Here is a 22,242-nt window from a genome sequence, read left to right as displayed (position 1 = left end):
CTGCTGTAAAAGCACGGGGCTTTGGCATTTGTGCTTGACGCCATAAGATCCATTACGGGCTTTCCCCATTTGGCACAGATCTGAAGGAACACTTCGTCTGCCAGTTCCCACTCCGCTGGGTCGATTTGATGCCTGCTTAGAAAATCGGCTTGCACGTTGCTCGGACCTGCTATGTGAGCTGCTGACAGAAACTGCAGATGTAGCTCGGCCCAGTGGCAAATTAGAGCAGCCTCCGCAACCAGTGCTCTACACTGAGTGCCGCCTTGTCAATTTATGTAGGCCACTGCTGTTGTGTTGTCCGACAGAACTCCGACAGCCAGTCCCTTCAGGGTTTTGTGAAAGGCCAGAAGCACCTGAAATATCGCTTTCAGTTTTAAGCGATTGATGGACCACCCCGTTTCCTCGGGTGTCCATAGACCCTGGGCATAGCTTCCCTGGCAATGTGCTCCCCAGCCCTTCAGGCTGGCATCCGTTACCACAGGCACCAATCGGGAAGCACTAGCGGCATTCCTCGCCGCAGCATGCTGTCTGAGAGCCACCACTCCATACTGAGTCGGGCCGCAGGGAGCCACGTGAGTCTGCGTTGATAATCCTGGGACATCGGAGACCATCGTTGAAGCAGGGCAATCTGCAGAGGTCTCATATGCGCTCTCGCCCATGGCACCACTTCTAAGGTGGCTATCATCGACCCCAACAGCTGGACAGTGTCCCAAGCTCGCAGGCGAGGCATCCTTAGGAGCAGACAGACCTGATTCTGAAGCTTCCACTGCCTTTGGTTGGGTAGGTAAACAAACCCCGAGGCCATGTCGAACCGGAACCCCAAATATTCCAGAGATTGAGTACTTTTGGGTACATTGACGACCCAGCCCAGAGACTGCAGTACTGAGACCACTCTGGCTGTGACATGATGACTCTCTTTTGCCAAGTCCGCTCTGATGAGCCAGTAGTCCAGGTACGGGTGAACCCAGATACCCTCGCGCCTGAGAAAGGCAGCTACTACCACCATTACCTTTGAAAAGGTTCGGGGAGCTGTGGTGAGGCCATAAGGCAAGGGCCAAAACTGGAAATTCTTCCCAACACCACAAATCTGGGGAACCGTTGGTGCGGGGGCCAAATAGATATGTGCAAGTAAGCTTCTTTTAGGTCCAGAGACGTGAGGAACTCTCCTGGCTGTACCACCGCAATGACAGACTGCAGGGTTTCCATGTGAAAATGCCAAACTCTCAGAGACTTGTTGACTTCCTTCAAGTCGAGAATGGGCCGAAAAGACCCGTATTTTCGCGCCACCACAAAGTAAATGCAGTAACGACCGCAGCCGTGTTCGGCGGGAGGCACAGGGATCACCGCCCCAAGGTGCAACAAGACTTGTAGGGTCTCCTCTACCGCCGCCCGTTTGACGGCAGTACCTGTCACGTTTTCAAAGCTGGAAACTGGGTTTGTGAGCCCTTGGGCCACTGCCGAGGAGCGGCAGTGGCAGGCAAAACCACCCCACGCTAGAGACAGGACAGATCTCTGACAAACAGTTAGGCTTCACCTGCACCTGGCCACTTTCCACCAAGAGTTGAGCTCAAGGCTTCAGGTGGCCGGCAGGACTTACTGGACAGGGCAGGACTGGCTAACAGCTAGGCAGCACAAGGACAGCAAGGCAGGGAAAGGATAGGCTAAAGGACAGGACTGAAAGCTGCGAGCAGCCACTGAAACAGGGAACAAACACAGCCAGACACAAGACTGAACTGAAAGCTGCAAGCAGCCAATGAAGCAGGGAACAAATACAGATAAACCCAGAACGAGGCAAGACATACAAACAAGACACAAGACTGGGAAACAAGCAATACAGGAAACAGGCAAGACTTCAGGCAAGAACAAGAGCAAGGAAACAAACTCAGGCTGAAGTGCAACAAGCACCAACATACCAGGGCCTTAGACGCAATGCAAAGGCAAAGCAGCAAGGTTTCAGAATGGCTAATAAGCCCAGCAGCACCTGGAGCTCAGCTGCAACAATCACCAGGAAACTACGGGTGCTGTGTAGGTTCAATCCAAGCAAGTCTGGCAGCCCGGAAGATCCGGACTGGACTTGGCTGAAATCTGGAACAGGTGACGGTCCACAGCAGCCACCGGTTCTGGCCACCAGAGGGCGAGGTGAGCATCGGGACTCCAAAAACACGTCTCTCACCAAGGCATTGAATTCCAATCGGTAACCTTCTCTGATCAGGTCCAGGACCCACTGATCAGAGGGTCCACTCCTCTAGAAAGAGGGAAAGGCATCCTCCTACAGCTGTAAAGGAGGAGTGGACCGGCGCATCATCATTGAGAGAGTCTCCCTTGAACTCCAGGCCTAGCACTGGCCGCTGTGGATCGCTTGTCTGAGCAAAAGGAGTTCCTCTGCTGAAAACGGGCATGTTGAGTAAACCCAGCAGAGCGCCCTAGGCGATACCTTCTAGCTTCACGGAAGCGAGGTCTAGAGGAGGAGGGAACCACCTGACCCTTGGAAGAAGGCCGCGGCCTATCCTTAGGTAACCGCTGGGGTTTAGCATTCCCCAGGTCTTTAACACTCCTCTCCAAATAACAGAAGTCCCCAAAAGGGCAACTTCGCCAGCCTTTGCTTAGAGGCCATGTCAGCCACCCAATGCCACAGCCATAGAAGGCAGGGGGCGGACACCGCCACAGACATCTGTTTAGCCGAAGCTCTGACCAGATCATAGAGGGCATCAGCTAAAAATGACAAGGCCAACTCCATGCACGGTGCAACCTCAGCGAGGGACTCCGCACCATCCACGGGCTGTTCCACTGCCTGTTGTAACCAAGAAAGGCAGGCTCAAGCAGCATAAGAACTGCAAACAGACGCCCTTAAGGCTAGGCCCGAAATCTCAAAGGATCGTTTTAGCGCTGATTCCAGGCGCCGGTCCTGAATGTCCTTTAGGGCGACCCCTCCCTCTACTGGGAGGGTGGTCTTTTTTGTCACAGTCGTGACTAAGGCATCCACTTTAGGCATCCCAAAATTGGCCAAGTGCTCCTCACTCAGAGGGTAAAGATGCCCCATTGCCCTGGCCACTTTCACGGGCCCCTCTGGGTCAGCCCATTGAGCAGAAATAACCTCTTGGATGGAGTCATGCAAAGGAAAGGCTCGAGCAGGCTTCTTAGTACTCGCCATCCTCGGATTACCAGAGGAGGCCTCGCCTTGAACAGGATCATCAATAGAGAGGGCCTGTAAGGCATCAGAGATAAGTGCTGGCAGCTCATCGCGGTGGAAAATCCAAACCGCAGTGGGATCATCCAGATCCAGTGGCAAACCGGCACCTTCACCTGGCTCCTCAGACCACGAAGGCCTGCCAGATCCCTCAGAGTCCCCACAGCCCGACCACCGGGGGGGGGGGGGGTGCGCCACTCTCCGACGGGGAATTTACCCGTCTATGTTTAGCGTGCATCCAACGCTCAGGGGCATCCACTTCTGACATCTGCCCCGGGCCATCATCAGTCGGAGGGAGACCAGGTAGCAACGCAGTGTCAGACACCTGCGGCAGAGCTCTTTTCAGCATGAAGGCTTTATGTAAAATAAGCAGAAACTCAGGGGAGAAAAACTCAGCCTGACCTCCCATCTCCGAATTAGGAGCTACGGGGAACAGAGCTCCTCTGGTAGCCTCGGCCCAAGGCGCCCCTCTGCTCACAGACTCCTCCACAACCGTGGGGGTCGAGCCATGCGGCGCTTCCAAGATGGCGCCCACTGCCAGCTCCATTGAGCGGGAAGGCTCATCGCTCGCCATGCTCATACTGGCTCTACCGTCTATACAGCACGTTTTACAGAGCCCCGCTGCTGATCTGCGCTTGCCACAACAGGAACAGCACTTAACTCCCTCAGCAGCCATCGCTGAAAAACGGCGGAATAAAATACAAAATGGCGGCTTCGCGCCAAAATCACCCTGGTCAGAACGCCATCTGTGGGCCCTCCCTGGTGGAGCTGAGTACCGCTCTTACCTCAAAGGACCGAGTCCACCGAGCTCCGGTCACGCTGCACGTCAACAAAAGCCTCAGAATAGCAGCGCATAAAAAGAGCGTTTTTTTTAACGCTGTGAGGAAAGTTGGAGGCAAACAGCTACAGAGGTATTCCGGAGGCAGTAGAGGGTGGGAAAGGCAAGGACAGGGCAAACCTATGTGCCTGAATCCACAATGGGTAAGGCAGGGAAAGAGCGAACCTATGTGCCTTTAAACTGGGTACCACCAGCCACAACACCCCAGCTCAACTGGCCAAGCACAGGAGCCTCCCTAGGCAGAAATTTTCAAGGAGCTGAACAAGCTGCGTCCTACCCTGCTGGGAGATAAAGAAATACTGAGGCAGATGGAGCTAGCCGTCCTAGAAGAACTATGGTTTTCAGTGTTCTCTATCTTCCCCTGCTGGTAGGTAGACACAACCCATTCGTAATGGATTCATCTGCTGCTGACGACAAGGAATCTCTAATTTAGCACAAGCCCTCAAATCAGAGTTAACAAAGGCCAAATCCAATATATACAGCATATATATATATATATGCTCATATGGGTTAAGCTCATTACAAGTGGAGTAGCAGCCTAGCAGTTCGAGTACTGGGTTTCTGGTCCTCGTGATCTTGGGCAAATCACAATCTAACCCACTTTTTACTAAGCCGTGCGGCAATGCCGACACAGCCCATTTAAAGTGAATGGGGTGTATCGGCATTAGCGCATGGCACAGAGATAAGTTTGTACCCAAGACAATGGAGAGCTAAGTCCTTCTCAGATAGGGAAACACCAAGTGTACCTAAACGTAACTTACTGAGCTACTAACAAAAAAGATGTGAATTAAATTCAAGTAAGTAATATGACTAAACTCTAAGATGGACATGAAAGACAAAAAAAAATTCCACTACTAGTGACAACAATCTATGTACATAAAGACTGAAATCATCAAGCGCTATGAAAAGTTCAAAATCCATGGACCACATGGCCACCACCTCCACTAAACGCAGTAGATTAATTGCATGTAGTTCAAGGGAATGGTAGAACAAAAATAAAATTACCTAATCTTAGCATCAAATCACTCACTTTATTGTTCAATATCTCTTTTTTTTTTTCCCTTACTTAACACCTTGGTTAGTGGCATAGCTATATACCGCAGGACAAATTTGATTCAAGGTCAGCTTTCACTTTCCCTTATGTTGTCCTGATTATAGATTTGCTTCATTTTCTGGATAAGATTGTGTGCGCTTAGCAACCCTCCCCCCACCCCACCCTCCAGTCCTATTTCTTGTCACATTTTTTTAAATGTCTTAAGTGTTGAAAGTTATTTTTTGAAAATTGTACACTACTACCATGCCAGTTGGCACATAACACTATAACAAATGACAAATAAAAAATCTCAGTATTGTTATGCTAAGATACCATAATGCAACATACGTTAGATGCAGATCAATTATGAAAATCATTAATTCAACCTTATTCTTGATTAAAGTTATTACATTTTAATGCATGCTCAATTTCCCTTCTGAAGGGATATTACTGAAGCATTCTTGATTAACAGAATAAAATGACAGCTGAGGAGACTCTACCATTCTCTCAAGTGGTTCTGTGCCTAATTATATCACTATCATGCCTCCCCTTATCTATTTGCAATCCAAATATAATACAATCACATACAGATTCATTCCCCATTTTCGCCTTTAATCTTGTGCTGGTGTTCTCAAACCACCTATAGGGCTGACATAAAACATAGTAGATTCAAGCATACTCTTAACCTGATAGTATAAACCCTGTACAATCAGCAGACATAACCTACTTCAAAAAGACTGCTGTAAGTTAGACCAAGTTAGAAATAACGTGCATTTATATATCTGCTCTAAACAGTTAGGGCTCTTGAGCTTGGAGAAGAGATGACACATGGAGGGTATGATATAAAATCAGTGGTGTGGAACAGGTTAACAAGAAATGGTTATTTACCCTTTCAAATAGTACTAAAACTAGGGGTAGAAGATTGATAGGCTTACACAAATTCACTGTATAATGAGTTGAGTTTATCCTAATAGGCTGCTCGTTATTTCTGCTGAAATGTGAATGTCTACTATACACGAATGTAACATGGCTTGAGTTTAACCGAAAAAGATGGGAATTAAATCCAAATCCAATATATATTATTGTCAAACCATATACTAAGAAGGAAATTTAAAGAACAATTAAACCAGCATCCCTGCAGCGATAATCCTTCTGGTAGTTTCATACAGTAACGCCTGCATATGCCTCCAAAGAATGAGAAGTTAGACCGTGGACCTTTTTTTAAACCACTATTTTATCTGAACGTTGATCATCTTATTTCAGTTCTCAAAAGTTAGTTACTCAAGTGACAAAGTTCCTAAAATCCCAGGTTAACATAGGAGTAGCTATTCTGGATCTAGCCCAATATCCCATTTCCAGAATTGGCCAATCCAGGTCACAAGAATCTGGCAGAAACCCAAATTGTAGCAACATTCCATGCTATCAAATCCCCAGGGCAAGCAGTTTTTTCCCATATCTATCTGTCTCAACAGTAGACTATGTACTTTTCCTCCAGGAACTTGTCCAAACCTTTTTTAAGCCCAGATATGCTAACCGCTGTTACTACATCCTCCAGCAAAGAATTCCAGAGCTTAATTATTCATTGAGTGAAAAAATATTTCCTCCTATTTGTTTTAAAAGTACTACCATGTAACTTTATTGAGTGTCCCCTAGTCTTTGTATTTCCACTTGTTCTACACCACTCAGGATTTTGTAGCCCTCAGTCATATCTCCCCTCAGCCGGCTCTTTTCTAAACTGAAGAGCCCGAACCTCTTTAGCCCTACCTCATATGAGAGGAGTTCCATCCTCTTTATCATTTTGGTCACTCTTCTTTGAACCTTTTCTAATTATGCTATATTGCGATATGACAACCAGAACTGAACACAATACTCAAGGTGAGGTCGCACCATAGAGCGATACAGAAGCATTACAGTATTCTCGGTCTTATTTACAATCCTTTTCCTAATAATTCATAGAATCCTGTTTGAATTTTTGGCCACAGCCCCACACTGGGCAGATGATTTTAGCATATTGTCTACAACACCTACATCTTTTTCTTGGGTGCTGACCCCCAACTTTGACCCTAGCATCAGGTAACACGATTTGGATTGTTCTAACATATATCACTTTGCATTTGTCCACATTAAATTTCATCTACCATTTGGATGCCCAGTCTTCCAATTTCCTAAGGTCGTCCTGCAATTTTCACACCTTGAATAGTTTTGTGTCATCTTCAAATTTAATCACCTCACTTGTCTTTCCAATTTCCAGATCATTTATAAATGTTAAATAGCATCGGCCCAAGTACAGATCACTGCAGCACTCCACTATTCATCCTCTTCCATTGAGAGAAACGGCTCCAATAACCCAATTCCTAATCCACAATAGAACATTGCCTTCTATCCCATGACTCTTTGATTTTCTCAGGAGTCTGTCATGAGGAACTTTGTCAAAAGTTTTCTGAAAATCTAGATACATAATATCAACTGGCTCACTTTTATCAATGTATGTTTATTCACGCCATCAAAGAAATGAAACAAATTGGTGAGGCAAGACTTCCCCTGGTTGAAACCCTGGTGACTCTGCCCCTTTAAACCATGTTAACCTATGTGTTCCATAATTTTATTCTTTATAATAATTTCCATTATTTTACCCAGCACCAAAGTCAGGCTTACCCGGATCACCCTTAAATCCTTTTTAAATGTTGGCCTTACATTGGCCACCCCCCAATCTTCAGGTACTATGGACAATTTTAAAGACAGGTTACAGATTACTAACAGCAGCTCAGCAATAAAAAGTGTCATTTATGATCTGTGGCTTGAATATTAATTCAATTTTCAATCATTGGCTTCAGCGCAGTGCAGAGTTATCCTCTGAAACTCTAACAGGTTGTGGTAAAAGCAGCCAGCACAGCAGGATTAAAATAAATAAATAAATAAAAAGGATAGATTAAATTCCTGGAAGAAAAGTCCATAAACTGTTAAGGAAGACCTAGGGAAAGTCAATGCTTATACCTGGGGTTAAGAAACATGAAATCTTGCTACTTTTTGGGATCATATCAGTTACTTGTGAGGATTAGCCACAGTTGGAAACAGGATACCAGATTAGATAGACTTTTGGTCTGACGCAATATGGCAATTCTTATGTCTGTTATAGGTGTCCTCTGTGGTCAGAGTATATGTATTAAAAAAATTGGAAGTTGTTTGCTATTAAAAGACCTGATGACTTTTCTTAAAAGAAGTTTTGTTTTATTTTAAATGTTTTTTCAATCAACATACAACTAAGCTGTGGAAGAGATCACCAGAGAATGCAGAGAAGGTTAATAGTAGATTTAGCTTAAAAAACAAACAAAAAAAAAACCTTTTAGATAAATTCTGGAAGACAGGTTAATTACATTATTAGCCAAATAGATGTGGAGACCACCATCTTTTACATCTAAGAATGAACAACAGGGAAGAGATCTTCCAATAAATATCAGTCATGGTCAGAGACAGGATGCTGGCCTTGATGAACCACTGGTAAGACCCAGAATAGAACTTATGATGTTCTAGCCTATAGCATGAAAATACTTTCCAAATACAGCTATACTACTCAATTAACGAGAATGATGATATGAATCATTCAAAAGAACTAGATTGCTCAAAGAGCAAAAGAAATGTCCAATTCCTGGTTAGTGGTGTTATTTGTATTTCTGCTCAATAGCTCAGCCAGAAAGGAAAAATAAAACCATTGTAGATTTAGTATAATACAATACTTACATATTCCTTCACATTTTTCGTCTTCACTGCTTTGTACGAATAATAAGCAGGATACAGCATCCCAAATATCAGCCTATCAGAAAGGAAAACAAATCAAAATCAGCTATCAAAGTTTAAAACTTAAAAAAAAAATCATAGAACATTTCAAACATCTTTCTGATTTGCAACAATTCTCTCTACACAGTAGAAAAATTACATACTTGCAGTATTTTATTTTTTTATTAGGATTTATTTACCGCCTTTTTGAAGGAATTCACTCAAGGCAGTGTACAGTAAGAATAAATCAAACATGAGCAATAGGCAATTATAGCAGTAAAAATATTCAAGTAACAATACAAAGTATGGCATGGTATACTTGCAATGACTACACAATACGTAATAGAACATTATAATTGGTAGTGAAGGGTAAGGCAAAGTTGTAACATATAGATGAGTAAAAAAGTAGGAAGAATTAGAAAGTAAGGTGACTGATTTGAAGAAAGTTGCACATGAGGTCAGAGAGATGGTTAAATATCTCAGCTAGGGTAGGAGTGGATAAAGTGTATATTGTGAAGAATAAGAGGCTGTCCTATCCTGGGTAGGCCACTAGGTGGCGCTGTTCCCATAGAAATGGGGGGAAATGCCCAGGATGAGTCACTAAAGGGAGCCAGTAGGGGAATGTCCAGTTGGAGGTTGCTAGGACCAGGGAGAGTCCTGGGGTGGAAACAGGTGGAATTTGTTATGGGCTGGGTCCTGCCTGGAAGTAGGGGGAAGAGCCTAAAGGGGTGGATAAGCTAATCAACCACCTTATACCTACCTGAGTTTTGGAAAGAAAAGAGAAGAGAGAGGAGCTGGAGACCTGGCAGTTGGAGGAAGAAGATCCCCTTGAAGGTACTGGCTGTGGACTTTTGGTGGACTGTGTGTAGATAGAGCTATTTAGTAGAACAAGGAACTAGCAGCCAGGGGCTGGAGGACAGAGCTGTATCCTCAGAGTGAGGGAAGAACATCCTGTTCAGGCCAGAAGGGCTGTTAGCACTGGGCCCAGGTGTCTGTGTGTGAGGGCTCAGTGGGAAGACCTGTAAAAGTGTTTAAGCTGGAAGAAGTGTGCCCAGGGGGCTGGAATAAAGAGCTGCCTGATGAATATGCTGTTGTTGAGAACTGTGTAATCTACATCTAATTTGCATATTAAGAACAAGGTCACCCTGAGTGAACAAGGGACCTAGGATCCTGAAGGTTGGAAGCCCCGTCTTAATATGAAAGGGTCTTAAATTTAAAATGTACAAAAAAAAAATTTCTACAAAAAAATGTGCATAAGGAAGTGAAAAAATAAATTCAACAGTCCAAACACTTCTAAATAATAACAAACTTATGACAATATATCAGCGAATTTCAAATGGGGGGGGGGGGGGGACGGACAGGACATTTATCTGTTTACTTATCTTATTCACTATTCCAGGATTTCAACATAACAGGCAGGAAAGGAAACAACTCAGTCTATGAATTACTGGGGTTGAAGCTAGGAATACTTTAACATGAATGCAGCTACAGTGCAGACCCCGATGCACAGAATTATGCCCGAAACATGTTCACATTGGTCTCTTCAAATTTATATTGATACGCTTCTTTTTTGCACTCTTGCTTTGAATTACGTGCAGCAGTAATATGATGGGAGGCATGATTATATCTTGAAGGCACAGAAGGAACTTAGACCCCCTTTTACAAAGCCATGGTAGTGGCTGCCAGTGAGGTAATGCTGACACAGCCCATTCACTCTGCATGGTTTGTGTCAGCACTGCTGCGCGGCCCGGGCAGCCGTTAGCACAGCTTTGTAAAAGGCAGGTTTAGTGACTAATCTCAGCTGGTTCCTGCCCGCTATATGAATATTGTTGGATTATTTGTAGTAAATAATTAGCAGATTTTAGTACACACAGCTTCAGCTTTAGAAATGTTAATTTCTTTCTTCATCTCTCTCTCATTCACCCCAGAATAATTCACTGCTGAGTCACTTTAAAGTTGAAGTAACAAAACATCTGTTTACTCACAGTTTGTAGTTAGATTATAATCAGACAGGCTTATATATACATATTATTATACATTTGTATTATCAGCTCCTTCCATGTGCTTAGATGGTAATGGATGCTCACACCACCATAGATCCTCTCAGGTTAGGAGAGATCATGAGCTCCATGTGCTCCATGTGCTGCATCTAACCCCCACAGGAAATTACATAGCTGTGTGACCTCTCTAAGTAATTCACATCAGAGGTCACAGAGTAATCACAGAGAAATAATAGGTGACAGGCAATGCATGTAAAATACAATTACATTCCAACAAACCCCTTCTCATGCATAACTGTCATGCAATTATTTATTCATACAAAGTCCAAGCTTTATACGCAGATTCACAAAATGTTCTCTGGGTAACGGTTTGGTCATGATGTCAGCTGTCATCTCACTGGTGTGACAATAGTGTAGACTGATGACCCCTTCTTTCTCCAACTCTCGCACGTTGTGGTATTTCGTTGCGATGTGCTTGGTGCGTGACTGAACCTTGTCATTCTGTGACAGTCGGATGCAGCTCTGATTATCTTCCATTATCTGGATTGGTCTCTGTTCAGCTATTCCAAAATCCAGCAAAAGTTTTTCAATCCACATCAGTTCTCTGCACGCTTCCGATACGGCCACATATTCAGCTTCTGTAGAAGACAAACTCACAATACTTTGTTTATGACTGGCCCATGAAATTTGTACATTTCCATACATAAACACATATCCACTTGTGGATTTATAATCAGAATGATCCCCTGCCCAATCTGAATCACAGTAACATATTAGTTTTGGATTACTATTGGCTGAAATCTTTAATTTACAATCAATGGTACCCTTTAAATACCTTACCATCCTTTTAACTGCAGTCCAATCTGATTTGGTAGGTGAGCTGACCCTTCTGCTCAAAATTCCTACTGCATTTGCAATATCAGCCCTGTATGTGGTAGCTAGATATAAAAGCTTACCTATGGCTGATCTATATTGGATGTTATCTGGTAAAGGTTCTCTTACTGTTTCATCCTTCAGAAAATCAGTGATCATGGGAGTGCTTACAACTTGGGCATCTTGCATACCTAAACTTTCAATAAGCTCATTTATTTTCTGCTTCTGGCTTAGAAGATAAGAACCATCATTTTGTTTCTCAATTTCTATACCAAGATAGTATGACACATTACCAAGTTCTTTTATCTCAACATTGTGGTTTAAACACTTTACAATGTCCTTGTACTCTTGCTCACTTTTGCTTGCAATGAGCAGATCATCAACAAAAGCTAAAATGTATGCATATTGTCCATTTGTGCACCTAGTGTACAAACATTTATCTGCTTCACCTTGCTTAAATCCTAAATTTGTCAATATTTCATGCAATTTTTCATTCCAACATTTTTCACTTTGCTTTAATCCATAAAGACCTTTGTTTAATTTACACACTAGCTGTCTTTGTTTTGTATTTATGAAACCTGTTGGTTGTTCCATGTACAAGTCTTCAGTTATATCTCCATGAAGAAACGCTGTTTTCACATCAATGTGGTTGACTTGCATGCCTTTTGAGACTGCAATGCTCAGAAGTGTTCTTATTGTCGTGTGTTTCACTACAGGTGCAAACACTTCATCAAAATCTTCTCCATATTTTTGAAGATATCCCTTTGCCACTAATCTGGCCCTATACCTTTCCACTTTTCCTTGTGCATTCCTTTTCAACTTGAATACCCATTTGCATCCCATAGCCTTCTTGCCAGGAGGCAATTTTGTAAGAATCCAAGTATTATTTTTATCCAATGCATCAATTTCTTCTTGTGCAGCTTTATGCCATTCAGCAGCTTCTTCTGCTGGCATTTTCTCAATCTCATCCCATGTTAAGGGCTCTTGAGCTTCTGCTGACTTTGTTAGGTAAGACAGTCTTGGGGGTGGAACACCTTTGTTTTCCCTGGATGAGCGTCTGACAACAGGTTTGTCCGACCTTTCCGCATCCTCTAAATCTGAGAGTTCTTCTCCAATTGATTCCCCTTCTCCAACTGTACTGTCTTCTTCAATGATCCTTTCTGTGTCTGCTTCCTCTGCCTGTTCCTCGTTAGATACAGATGAGTTGCTTTCAGACATCTGCCTTGGTATGGCATTTATATACACTGGCATGTCTATTATGGTTCTAGTTTCATATTCTGGATGATAAGGCTCATCTGGGATAATCCAGCCTTTATCAACCCTTTTGTTTTCATCAAAATATGTAACATGTCTTATGCCAACAATGCCAGTTTTCAGATTTAAAATTCTATATCCTTTGTGTCCTGGAGCATAGCCAACTAAAATGCCCCTTTCTGTTGTGGAATCCAGCTTATGCCTTCTTTGCTTTGGTATATGAGCATATGCTGTACTTCCAAATGTTCTTATGTGTGACAGGTTTGGCTTCCTACCATGCCATGTCTCATGTGGTGTGCGCTCAGCGCCTTTAGTTGGCATTCTGTTTTGTAGGTACACTGCTGTGAGAATGGCTTCCCCCCATAGTCTTTTAGGGAGATTGCTATCTGACAGCATACATCTGGTCATTTCCACAAGTGACCTAAATTTTCTCTCTGCAACAGAATTTTGCTCTGGTGTATAAGCTACTGTTGTGATATGCTGAATGCCTTCTTGTTCTAGAAATGTGCGCATGCTTTGTGAAGTGAACTCACCACCATTGTCGGTCTGAAGAACCTTTGGTTTTCTTTCAAATTTATTGCTCACCATGGCTACGTATTTCTTCAGCATGTCTGTGACTTGACTTTTTTCTTTCAGCAAATAGGCCACACAATATCTAGAGAAATCATCCAAGAATATTAGCACAAATCTGTTATTTCCCAATGATGGGATATTAAACGGTCCACATAAGTCACTGTGTATTAAGTCCAGTACTTTATTACTCCTATTTCCTGTGTATGCAGGAAATGAGGGTCTCACACCTTTTTGAGTAACACAGTCTATGCATTTCTCCATTTTACCAGCATCTGCACTTATCTGAATGCCGGTGGCCAGTTGCTTACTGTAAAGATCCTGGATCACCTTAGAATCACGATGTCCCAGGCGGCGGTGCCAGATTTCCGGACTACATTTACCATCATTCTTCCTTACTTGCGCCATATGTGAGGCTTCACCTGAAATGCTCAGTTTATAAACATCATTATGCATAAAAGCTTCAGCATACACTTCATCATTTTTAGAGATTGTGCACTTACTGTTTTCAAAATGAATCACAAATCCCTTCTTATCTAATGTAGATACACTAAGCATATTGCAAACTGCTTGGGGAATATACAAGACATCACTTACAGGAATTTCTTTAACTTCATTAGACACTTTGCATTTTAAGAATCCAATACCTTTTGCTTGGATCTTAGCAGTCCCTGCGTTTGCAGTTTTAAGAATACCTTCTTCTGGACACATTTCCTGAAAGAAATCTTTACAATTGGTTAAATGGCATGTGCTCCCCGAATCCAAAATCCAAGTACTTTCATTTGAATTTTTATTTACCATAGTCAAAGATTTTTCTGCCATTAGAAAGCCCTTGTGTTTATCTTTGTCCTTCATACATTTCCTGGTTTGAAAATTCTTTAGTTCCATTGGCTTAGGTGAGCTAGAGGGAGTGTTTTGTGTTTCCTTACACCATTTAAATACATGTCCCTCCTTTCCACATGAGTAGCAAATCAGCTTGCCCTTGGGTGGAGTTTTCCATAGCTCCGCCTTCCTCTGTTCTTTGCCAAGAAATTTGTTTCATTTCTCTCTGACTTGCTTTGAGAACACATCTCCTCAGAATCATTTATTATGCATTCCTGCCTTAGTTTTGATGTTGTCTGTTCAAAAGATTGCCCTTCAATGGCCTCATTTACAGACCTAAAAACATCAAACTTCTTTGATAGTGAGGTAAAAAGAAATGCTCTTTTCAATGCATCACACATGGGAATTCCAGAAAGTTCTAGCTTTTGAAATGAAGACATAAGATGCATAATGTGATCATTACATTTACTTTTATCCCTTAATTTGGTTTCATTCAACTCTGCCAGCCAAATTGGTTGCTGCTTTGCATATGTAGTTGCATACATAGTTCTCAGTTTATATAAAATGTCCTTTGGTGTATCTTTTCCCTCCACTAATATGGCTTGTTTCTCTGAGAGAGCTTCCAAAAGCATGCACTTCACATAATAGTTTGCATTGTCCCATTCAGCCATATTTTCATCTGTTCTGTCTTGGTCTAAGCATATATTTAATCCTTTTGCTCGAAGGAGACATATGAATCTTAGTTCCCACTGCTGATAATTAAACTCAGTTAATTTAGGCACCTTGAGAGAATAGAAAAATGGTGAATTTCTTCCCTCAGCCATTTTCTTAGCCTTCTGTCTGCTGTGTGGGGGGAGAGAGAGACAGACTGAATCTTTCCTTTAAAATTTAAGAGAAAAATGTGGCCTTTTTTTCTGCCTGGTAATATTTCTCTTCTTTTTCAATTCCTGGCCCTGGGCCCATAACCCTTTTGTTGGATTATTTGTAGTAAATAATTAGCAGATTTTAGTACACACAGCTTCAGCTTTAGAAATGTTAATTTCTTTCTTCATCTCTCTCTCATTCACCCCAGAATAATTCACTGCTGAGTCACTTTAAAGTTGAAGTAACAAAACATCTGTTTACTCACAGTTTGTAGTTAGATTATAATCAGACAGGCTTATATATACATATTATTATACATTTGTATTATCAGCTCCTTCCATGTGCTTAGATGGTAATGGATGCTCACACCACCATAGATCCTCTCAGGTTAGGAGAGATCATGAGCTCCATGTGCTCCATGTGCTGCATCTAACCCCCACAGGAAATTACATAGCTGTGTGACCTCTCTAAGTAATTCACATCAGAGGTCACAGAGTAATCACAGAGAAATAATAGGTGACAGGCAATGCATGTAAAATACAATTACATTCCAACAAATATCCCCAACTAGTGAATAATATAAGTAAACAGATATGGGTCAGCCCCCCTCCCCACACACACATACACTTGAAAGTCACCGATATACTATCATAAGTTTTCTTTTATTATTTGGAAATGTTTGTTCAATGATTAATTTTAAAATGTGACATTAATAAAAACTTGATTGCATAAAGCTTTATAAATAAATGATTGAGCTTCGTGTAAGATGGAAGGAAAGTGCTTAATTCTCAGATCTTAGCAAGGTTTTCCTGAAGGAAAAAAAGACCCCATATAAGGTGGCCTTACTACAGAATAATAAAAACTAAATATTAGCATAGTCTAGCATATAAATAGCAATCCTAGGAAACTGTAGTTTACATATTCCCACTCCATTAGCAACTTTATTAAGAAATCACCAATAAGATGCAGAAAACAGGCCAGCAGCAAGATGGGGGCTATCCAGTCTCTTACACTGAGTGTCACATGTTTGATTAAGTTATGTGTGTACTCAGTGCAAAGAGCTACTAGCACTCGGAAAATGGATCCAATGTCTGGAGGCTAGAATAGCAGACTTGGAGGAGCTGAAGTAGACAGAGGTTTACAGAGAAGGCCTACAGGGATATAGTAGAGAAGTCCCGCCTCCAGTCTAGCAACCTCTGTACTGCCATAGCTGAGAAAGCCTCCTGAAGAGAGATCACTGTTGAAAGGCAGGAATTGATCCTGCAGCCTCCAGGGGATGCAGTATCCTCTCACACTGAGGTTGTGTCTCCAGGGGCTTCTGCCCAGAAGGGATGGGTTAGGACAGCCATTGTAGTTGGAGATTTGATCATTAGGCATGGAGACAGCTGGGTGGCTGGTGGACATGGTCACTTGCCTGCCTGGTATGAAAGTGGCGGACCTCACGCTGCACCTAGATAAGATTTTAGACAGTACTGGGGAGGATGTCTTGGTACATGTGGGGTACCAATGAAATAGAAAAGAGTAGGAGGGAGGTTCTGGAAGCCAAATTATGGGGTCTTTTTACTAAGCTGCAGTAAAAAGTGGCCTACAGTAGTATGGGTGCATGTTTTGGGCACGCACTGGGCCATTTCTTTTTTTTAACACGGCTGGGAAAAAGGTTTTTATTTTAATTGGCGTGTGCTGAAATTAAAACTAGTGTGCGCCTAATTAAGGCCTGAGCCCATTTGCACCCATTGACCTAATGATAAGGGCTCATTTGCTACCCACCCTGTAACCATCCAGCATGCGCCAACTGCTAATTACCACTAGAGACGCCCTCTGTGGTAAAAAATAGAAAATTATTTTCTACCGCGGGATTCGGCGCACACCCAACTCAGAATTACCACTGGGTGCATTTGAAAGCCTGGCAGTGCTGCCGACTTAGTACTCTACCCACATATCAGCCCTCCCACACTTTAGAAGAAAGGGCCCCTTAGGCTCTTAGGTAGAAAGCTCAAATCCAGACCCTCCAGGATAGCATTTTCAGAACTGCTCCATGTTCCATGCGCAGGATCCAAAAGTCAGGCAGAGCTATGGAGTCTCACAGGAAATCCAATACATTAGCATCTAACTTTCAAACAGAAGACAATAATAAAATGAGAACGGCCATAAAGAGTTTTAGAGTAGCAGCTGCAAAGGTCAAAAATTTATATCAGGCATAGATGCTGTTCAAAAAAACCTTTCCTGGAAGCCCAGACCAGATATAGTTTATGTATTTTAAAAAGGGAAGAAAGAAGGCCAATAGACAGTCGGTGTGGTTAAAAAGTGAGCTGAAGAAGGTATTAGAGCTAAAAGAAAATCCTTCAGTAAATGGAACAAGGATCCAACTGAAAATAATAGGAAACAGCAAAAGGAACATTAAGTAAAATGCAAAATACAGATAAAGAAGGCAAAGAGACTTTGTAAAGAAGACTGCATTGGAGGCAAAAATATACAGTAAAAACTTAAAAGCAAGAAGCAAGGGGGGTCACGTGATGCTCTAAAGAGAGGAAAACGTGGTCCTGCGTCCTCCTAGGCCCTGACTCCCAATATTGCTTTTAAAACACTGGAATCATATCGGAAACGCACCTCCACACGCTAGAAAATATAGCGGAAAGCCTTATGGGCAGATTTTTGAGCTCACCAAAAACATCCATGGCGAGCAGAACCGGGAAAAAAGACAAAGAAAAATTAAAGGCGCCAAGTAGCGCGGAGGAATGCCCGAAGGCGCATGTAAGTGGCTCATTCACGGATGAACAATTGCGACAGTTAACGGAGGTAGTGAGCACAGCGCTGGATCAGAAATTAGACAAACTCTACTCACAGGTCTCCAATCTGGAAGCGCAAGCGGTAGACACCGTACAGAGGCTGGGAGAGCTTGAGCACCGGATGTCGGAGGTAGAGGATGCAGCGGGCCCAGCAGCGCAGAAGCTACAAAATATGGCGGCTGTGGTAGAGAACTTGCAGGCAAAAATAGACGACCTTGAAAATCGGTCGCGCCACGGCAACCTGCGGATCGTGGGGCTCCCCGAGACGGTGGCGGATAAAGTATTGTCGACAGTCTTAGAGAAATGGCTGGCAGTAGAATTCGCTTTGTCGGATCACGCAGGGAAATTGTGTTTAGAACGTGCCCACCGTATCGGCAGAAAGCAGGAAGAAAAAAAGGTTCCGCGCACAGTGATAATAAAAATACATAACTATGTGCACAAGGACGAAATACTACGAGGATCCCGTCTCAAACGGAATGAGCTGAGATACGATGGACACCAGATACGTATCTTCCAAGATTTTTCGATGGCCCTGCAGGAGAAACGCCGGCGATTTACACCGCTCTGCCAACAGTTACACGAGGCACAAGTGCCTTTTATGCTGATATATCCAGCTATATTAAAAGTGAAGGCAGAAGGAAGATGGAAGCCATTTGACAATTTTAAAGAGGCACAAAATGTGTGCAGGAGCTGGTACATTCGAGAGAGATTGGCACGCCAGGAGAGAATGACTGAAAGTGGCAAGGAAGAAAAGCTTCCATGAGGTACACTCACTAAGGGCATGATAAGGCTACACAAGGAAAGCAGATAACGAATTACACAGTGTTTAACTTAATTAACATATGGGGGAGTTGGGGACAGGGGATGCGGGGAACCCCAACAGCCCATAAGATAATATGGGTAAGGGACATGGGGATTTAAAAGGAACGGGGGGGAAAGGGTCAGGAAGAAGGGGGGGAGGGGGGAGGGAAGAGGGAGGGATATACAGGGAATACAAGATACATGGAGTGTGGTTGGTAATTGAGGTGCAGCGGCATTTGGTAAGGGTCCGGGGGGCGAAACAGCAGAAGATGAGGAGGCAGCAGGAGAAGGGCCTAATAAGGATCCCTGGGGGGAGGCTGGGTCCTCTAGGGATACGGGAAATGATCAGGTTGGGTTTCTTAAGAGTGATAGCAGGCAATGAATAGACGACTGGGTGGCGCTACACGTGTGATCTCGTGGAATGTGTGCGGGATAACATCCCCGGTAAAGCGAGCAAAGATTCTTAGTGCACTCAAGCGACATCGGGTGGGCATAGCTTGCATACAGGAGACCCGCTTGTCTATGGTAGAACTCCAGAAATTAAAAAGACATTGGGTAGGAGAGGTTTTTGGTTCTCCAGCGGCGGGTAGACGTGGCGGGGTAGCAATCTTGATCCACAAAAATGTTATGGTGCAGGCCAAGCTATTATTCGCAGACGATGAGGGGCGATACGTAGGTGTCCGATTGAACCTTCAGGGGCAGTCATATTTACTAGTAGCAGTATACGCTCCTCAAACTGGTGGGAAAAAATTCTTTGCAGACCTTTTTGCCCAGTGCCAGAGACATGGGGCAGATCCCATTATAGTGGCTGGTGACATGAACCAGGTGCTGGACCCTGTGCTAGACAGGTCGGGACGTCGGCGGGATGGGGGGGTTCCCGGGTCGGGGGTGCTCGAGACCTTTTGCGACGGGCTGGGTTTGGTGGACCCTTGGAGATTGTTGCATGAAGAAGAACGTGATTACAACACACCTCGAGGGCCCACGGAACTCAGTCTAGGATTGATTATGTACTGGTGACATCTGGGGTGTTTAATCGGATTGCAGGTGCGGAGGTGGGCCCGGAGGAGCTCTCGGATCATGCCATAATTTGGGTAGACATTGAGTCCCGGCCGTATTACCGTGGTTTGGGTGGTTGGAGATTTCCGGCATACCTGCACTCCTCCCCAGAGTTTGTGGAATTCTTGGCCAAAAGATGGGAGGACTATTTGCAGAATAATGAGCAGCACCTTAGTGCCCCAGCTTTATTTTGGTCCACCGCCAAGACAGTGATGCGTGGAGAAGTAATTGCATATGTTGCCAGAAGGAATCGAATGATTGCGCGAAGGATAGTGGAATTGGAGGGGAAGGTTAGAGTAGCTAGGAAAAAGCATGCGGAGATCCACACCAGGACTACCTTAGACTCTCTGATAGCTGCGAGGGTGGAACTGAATAGCTTATTACAGGACAGATATAATAAGACAATGATTACACATAGATATAACCTTAGCCGCTATGGGGACAGACCGGGTGTTATGCTGGCACGTTTAATAAAGGGTACTCGCAGATCACAGGTTATCACCCAAATACGGACACCCTCGGGTACACTCACATCGAGCCCGGAACAGATAGCAGACACTTTCCATAAACACTTTACCTGTCTTTATGCAGCGGAGGATATGGGATGCGGGGCTCAGGACAAAATCAGAGAGTACCTGCAGCAGTCGGCCATGCCCCAATTGACAGTGGAGCAAATAAGTACATTGGACTCCCCTTTGGGAGCTAAAGAGGTGCTGAAGGCTATACAGACATTAAAGCTTCATTCGGCTCCAGGCCCCGATGGTTTTTCGGGTGAATTTTATAAAATCCTTAAGCTGCAGGTTGTGGGACCCCTTATGAGCTTTTATGAGACAGTGATGAAAGAAGGGCAATTCCCCAGATATGCTAATGAAGCGCTGATCAGCTTAATACCGAAGCCTGGACGAAGCTTAGATGACCCAGCAGCGTACAGACCCATATCTTTAATAAACGTTGACATTAAGATCTTGACCCGAGTTATGGCAGAGCGTCTAGCACAGGTAGTACCTTTCTTAGTTAAAGGGGAGCAGGTTGGCTTTGTTCGGGGTCGACACTCTGTTATAAATGTAAGGAAACTCATAGCAGCGGTGGCAGAAGCTCCTGAAAGGGCACCCAAAGGTTTAGTGATAAGTTTGGATGCAGAACGTGCCTTTGACAGGGTGGCATGGTCTTTTCTACATGGAACCCTGCGCTGGATTGGAGTGCAGGGTTGGTTTGCGGGAGCACTGGGAGCGCTTTACACTGATCCGAGAGCTCGATTGCTAGTGAATGGGGTAAGAACGGAAGAATTTTTGATAAGGAGAGGGACACGACAGGGATGCCCCCTGTCCCCACTACTCTTTCTGTTAGTTTTAGAGCCCCTTTTATGTCATATCAGGCAAAACCCCGGGATTAAAGGCGTGGGGGTGGGAGAAGATGTACTCAAACTTTTAGCATATGCGGATGACCTGCTGCTGATGGTGGATGATCCGCGGACCTCGGTGCGGAATCTTTTGAAGGAAGTGCAGTATTATGGGGGTCTGTCAGGGTTCCGCCTGAATCTGTCTAAGTCACTGGCCATGGGGATGACAGAGGAAGTCCAACAAGGCTGGGTGGGGCCATTTCCTTTTCGATGGGCAGAGGAGAGATTGAAGTATCTGGGGGTGGAGGTGCCGGTCAAATTATCCACACTCTACAAGATAAATGTGAGACCCCTGTTAGTGGAGACCAAGCGCCTGCTGGGAATGTGGGGTTCTTGTCCTCTTTCCTTGTCCGGGCGCATAGCTCTTTTCAACATGCTAATAGTCCCTAAGTGGTTATATAAATTTCAAGTGTTGCCGCTGCACCTGGGGGGAAGGGAGGAGAGAGAGTTGAAGGTTATGCTAAGGAAATTCTTATGGAACAGCAGACGACCCAGGCTGCCATTAGAAGTCTTATATAAGCCTAAAACACATGGGGGAATGGGTTTGCTGAATATTAGATCTCTCACCATTTCTTGCACTATGCGACATGTAAGGGACTGGCTGGTAGGTAGTCAACATTTCACGAACACACAGTTGGAGGCTTCCTTGACACCTGGATTACACTTGAGTTGCCTACTACACACCACTAAAAGGACAGTGGGGGTTAAAACCCCCATGAACTGGTTTGTGCGATCAGCAAGAGCAATGTGGAGATGGCTATGTAAGAGACATGATTTCTCTGCAGCGGCGACACCTTTTGTTTCTTTGAGGTTGAATCCAGATTTCCCGGTGGGGACAATGGACAAAGTCTTTGTGCACTGGAGACAACAAGGAATTCATTATTTGTACCAGCTAGTGGATGAGGAGGGGCAGCTTAGACCCTTGGAGGAGCTAAAGAGAGAGTATGGCATCTTGGACACAGACTTTTTCGCTTATGCACAAGTA

General features: G+C 44.0%; 1 protein-coding gene across 1 annotated transcript in view; it reads right to left on the bottom strand.

Annotated features, from left to right (window-relative positions):
• Nucleotides 1-22,242, bottom strand: part of REEP3 (receptor accessory protein 3) — a 203,091-nt gene that overhangs the window by 111,816 nt on the left and 69,033 nt on the right. The window contains exon 2 of the mRNA XM_030203126.1: nucleotides 8,797-8,869. Coding sequence (XP_030058986.1) covers nucleotides 8,797-8,869 — 73 coding nt within the window. The remainder of the gene's footprint in view (nucleotides 1-8,796; nucleotides 8,870-22,242) is intronic.

The sequence above is a fragment of the Microcaecilia unicolor genome, chromosome 5, assembly GCF_901765095.1.
Source record: "Microcaecilia unicolor chromosome 5, aMicUni1.1, whole genome shotgun sequence".
Taxonomy (NCBI): Eukaryota; Metazoa; Chordata; class Amphibia; order Gymnophiona; family Siphonopidae; genus Microcaecilia; species Microcaecilia unicolor.
This window is presented reverse-complemented; position numbering and strand designations above follow the sequence as displayed.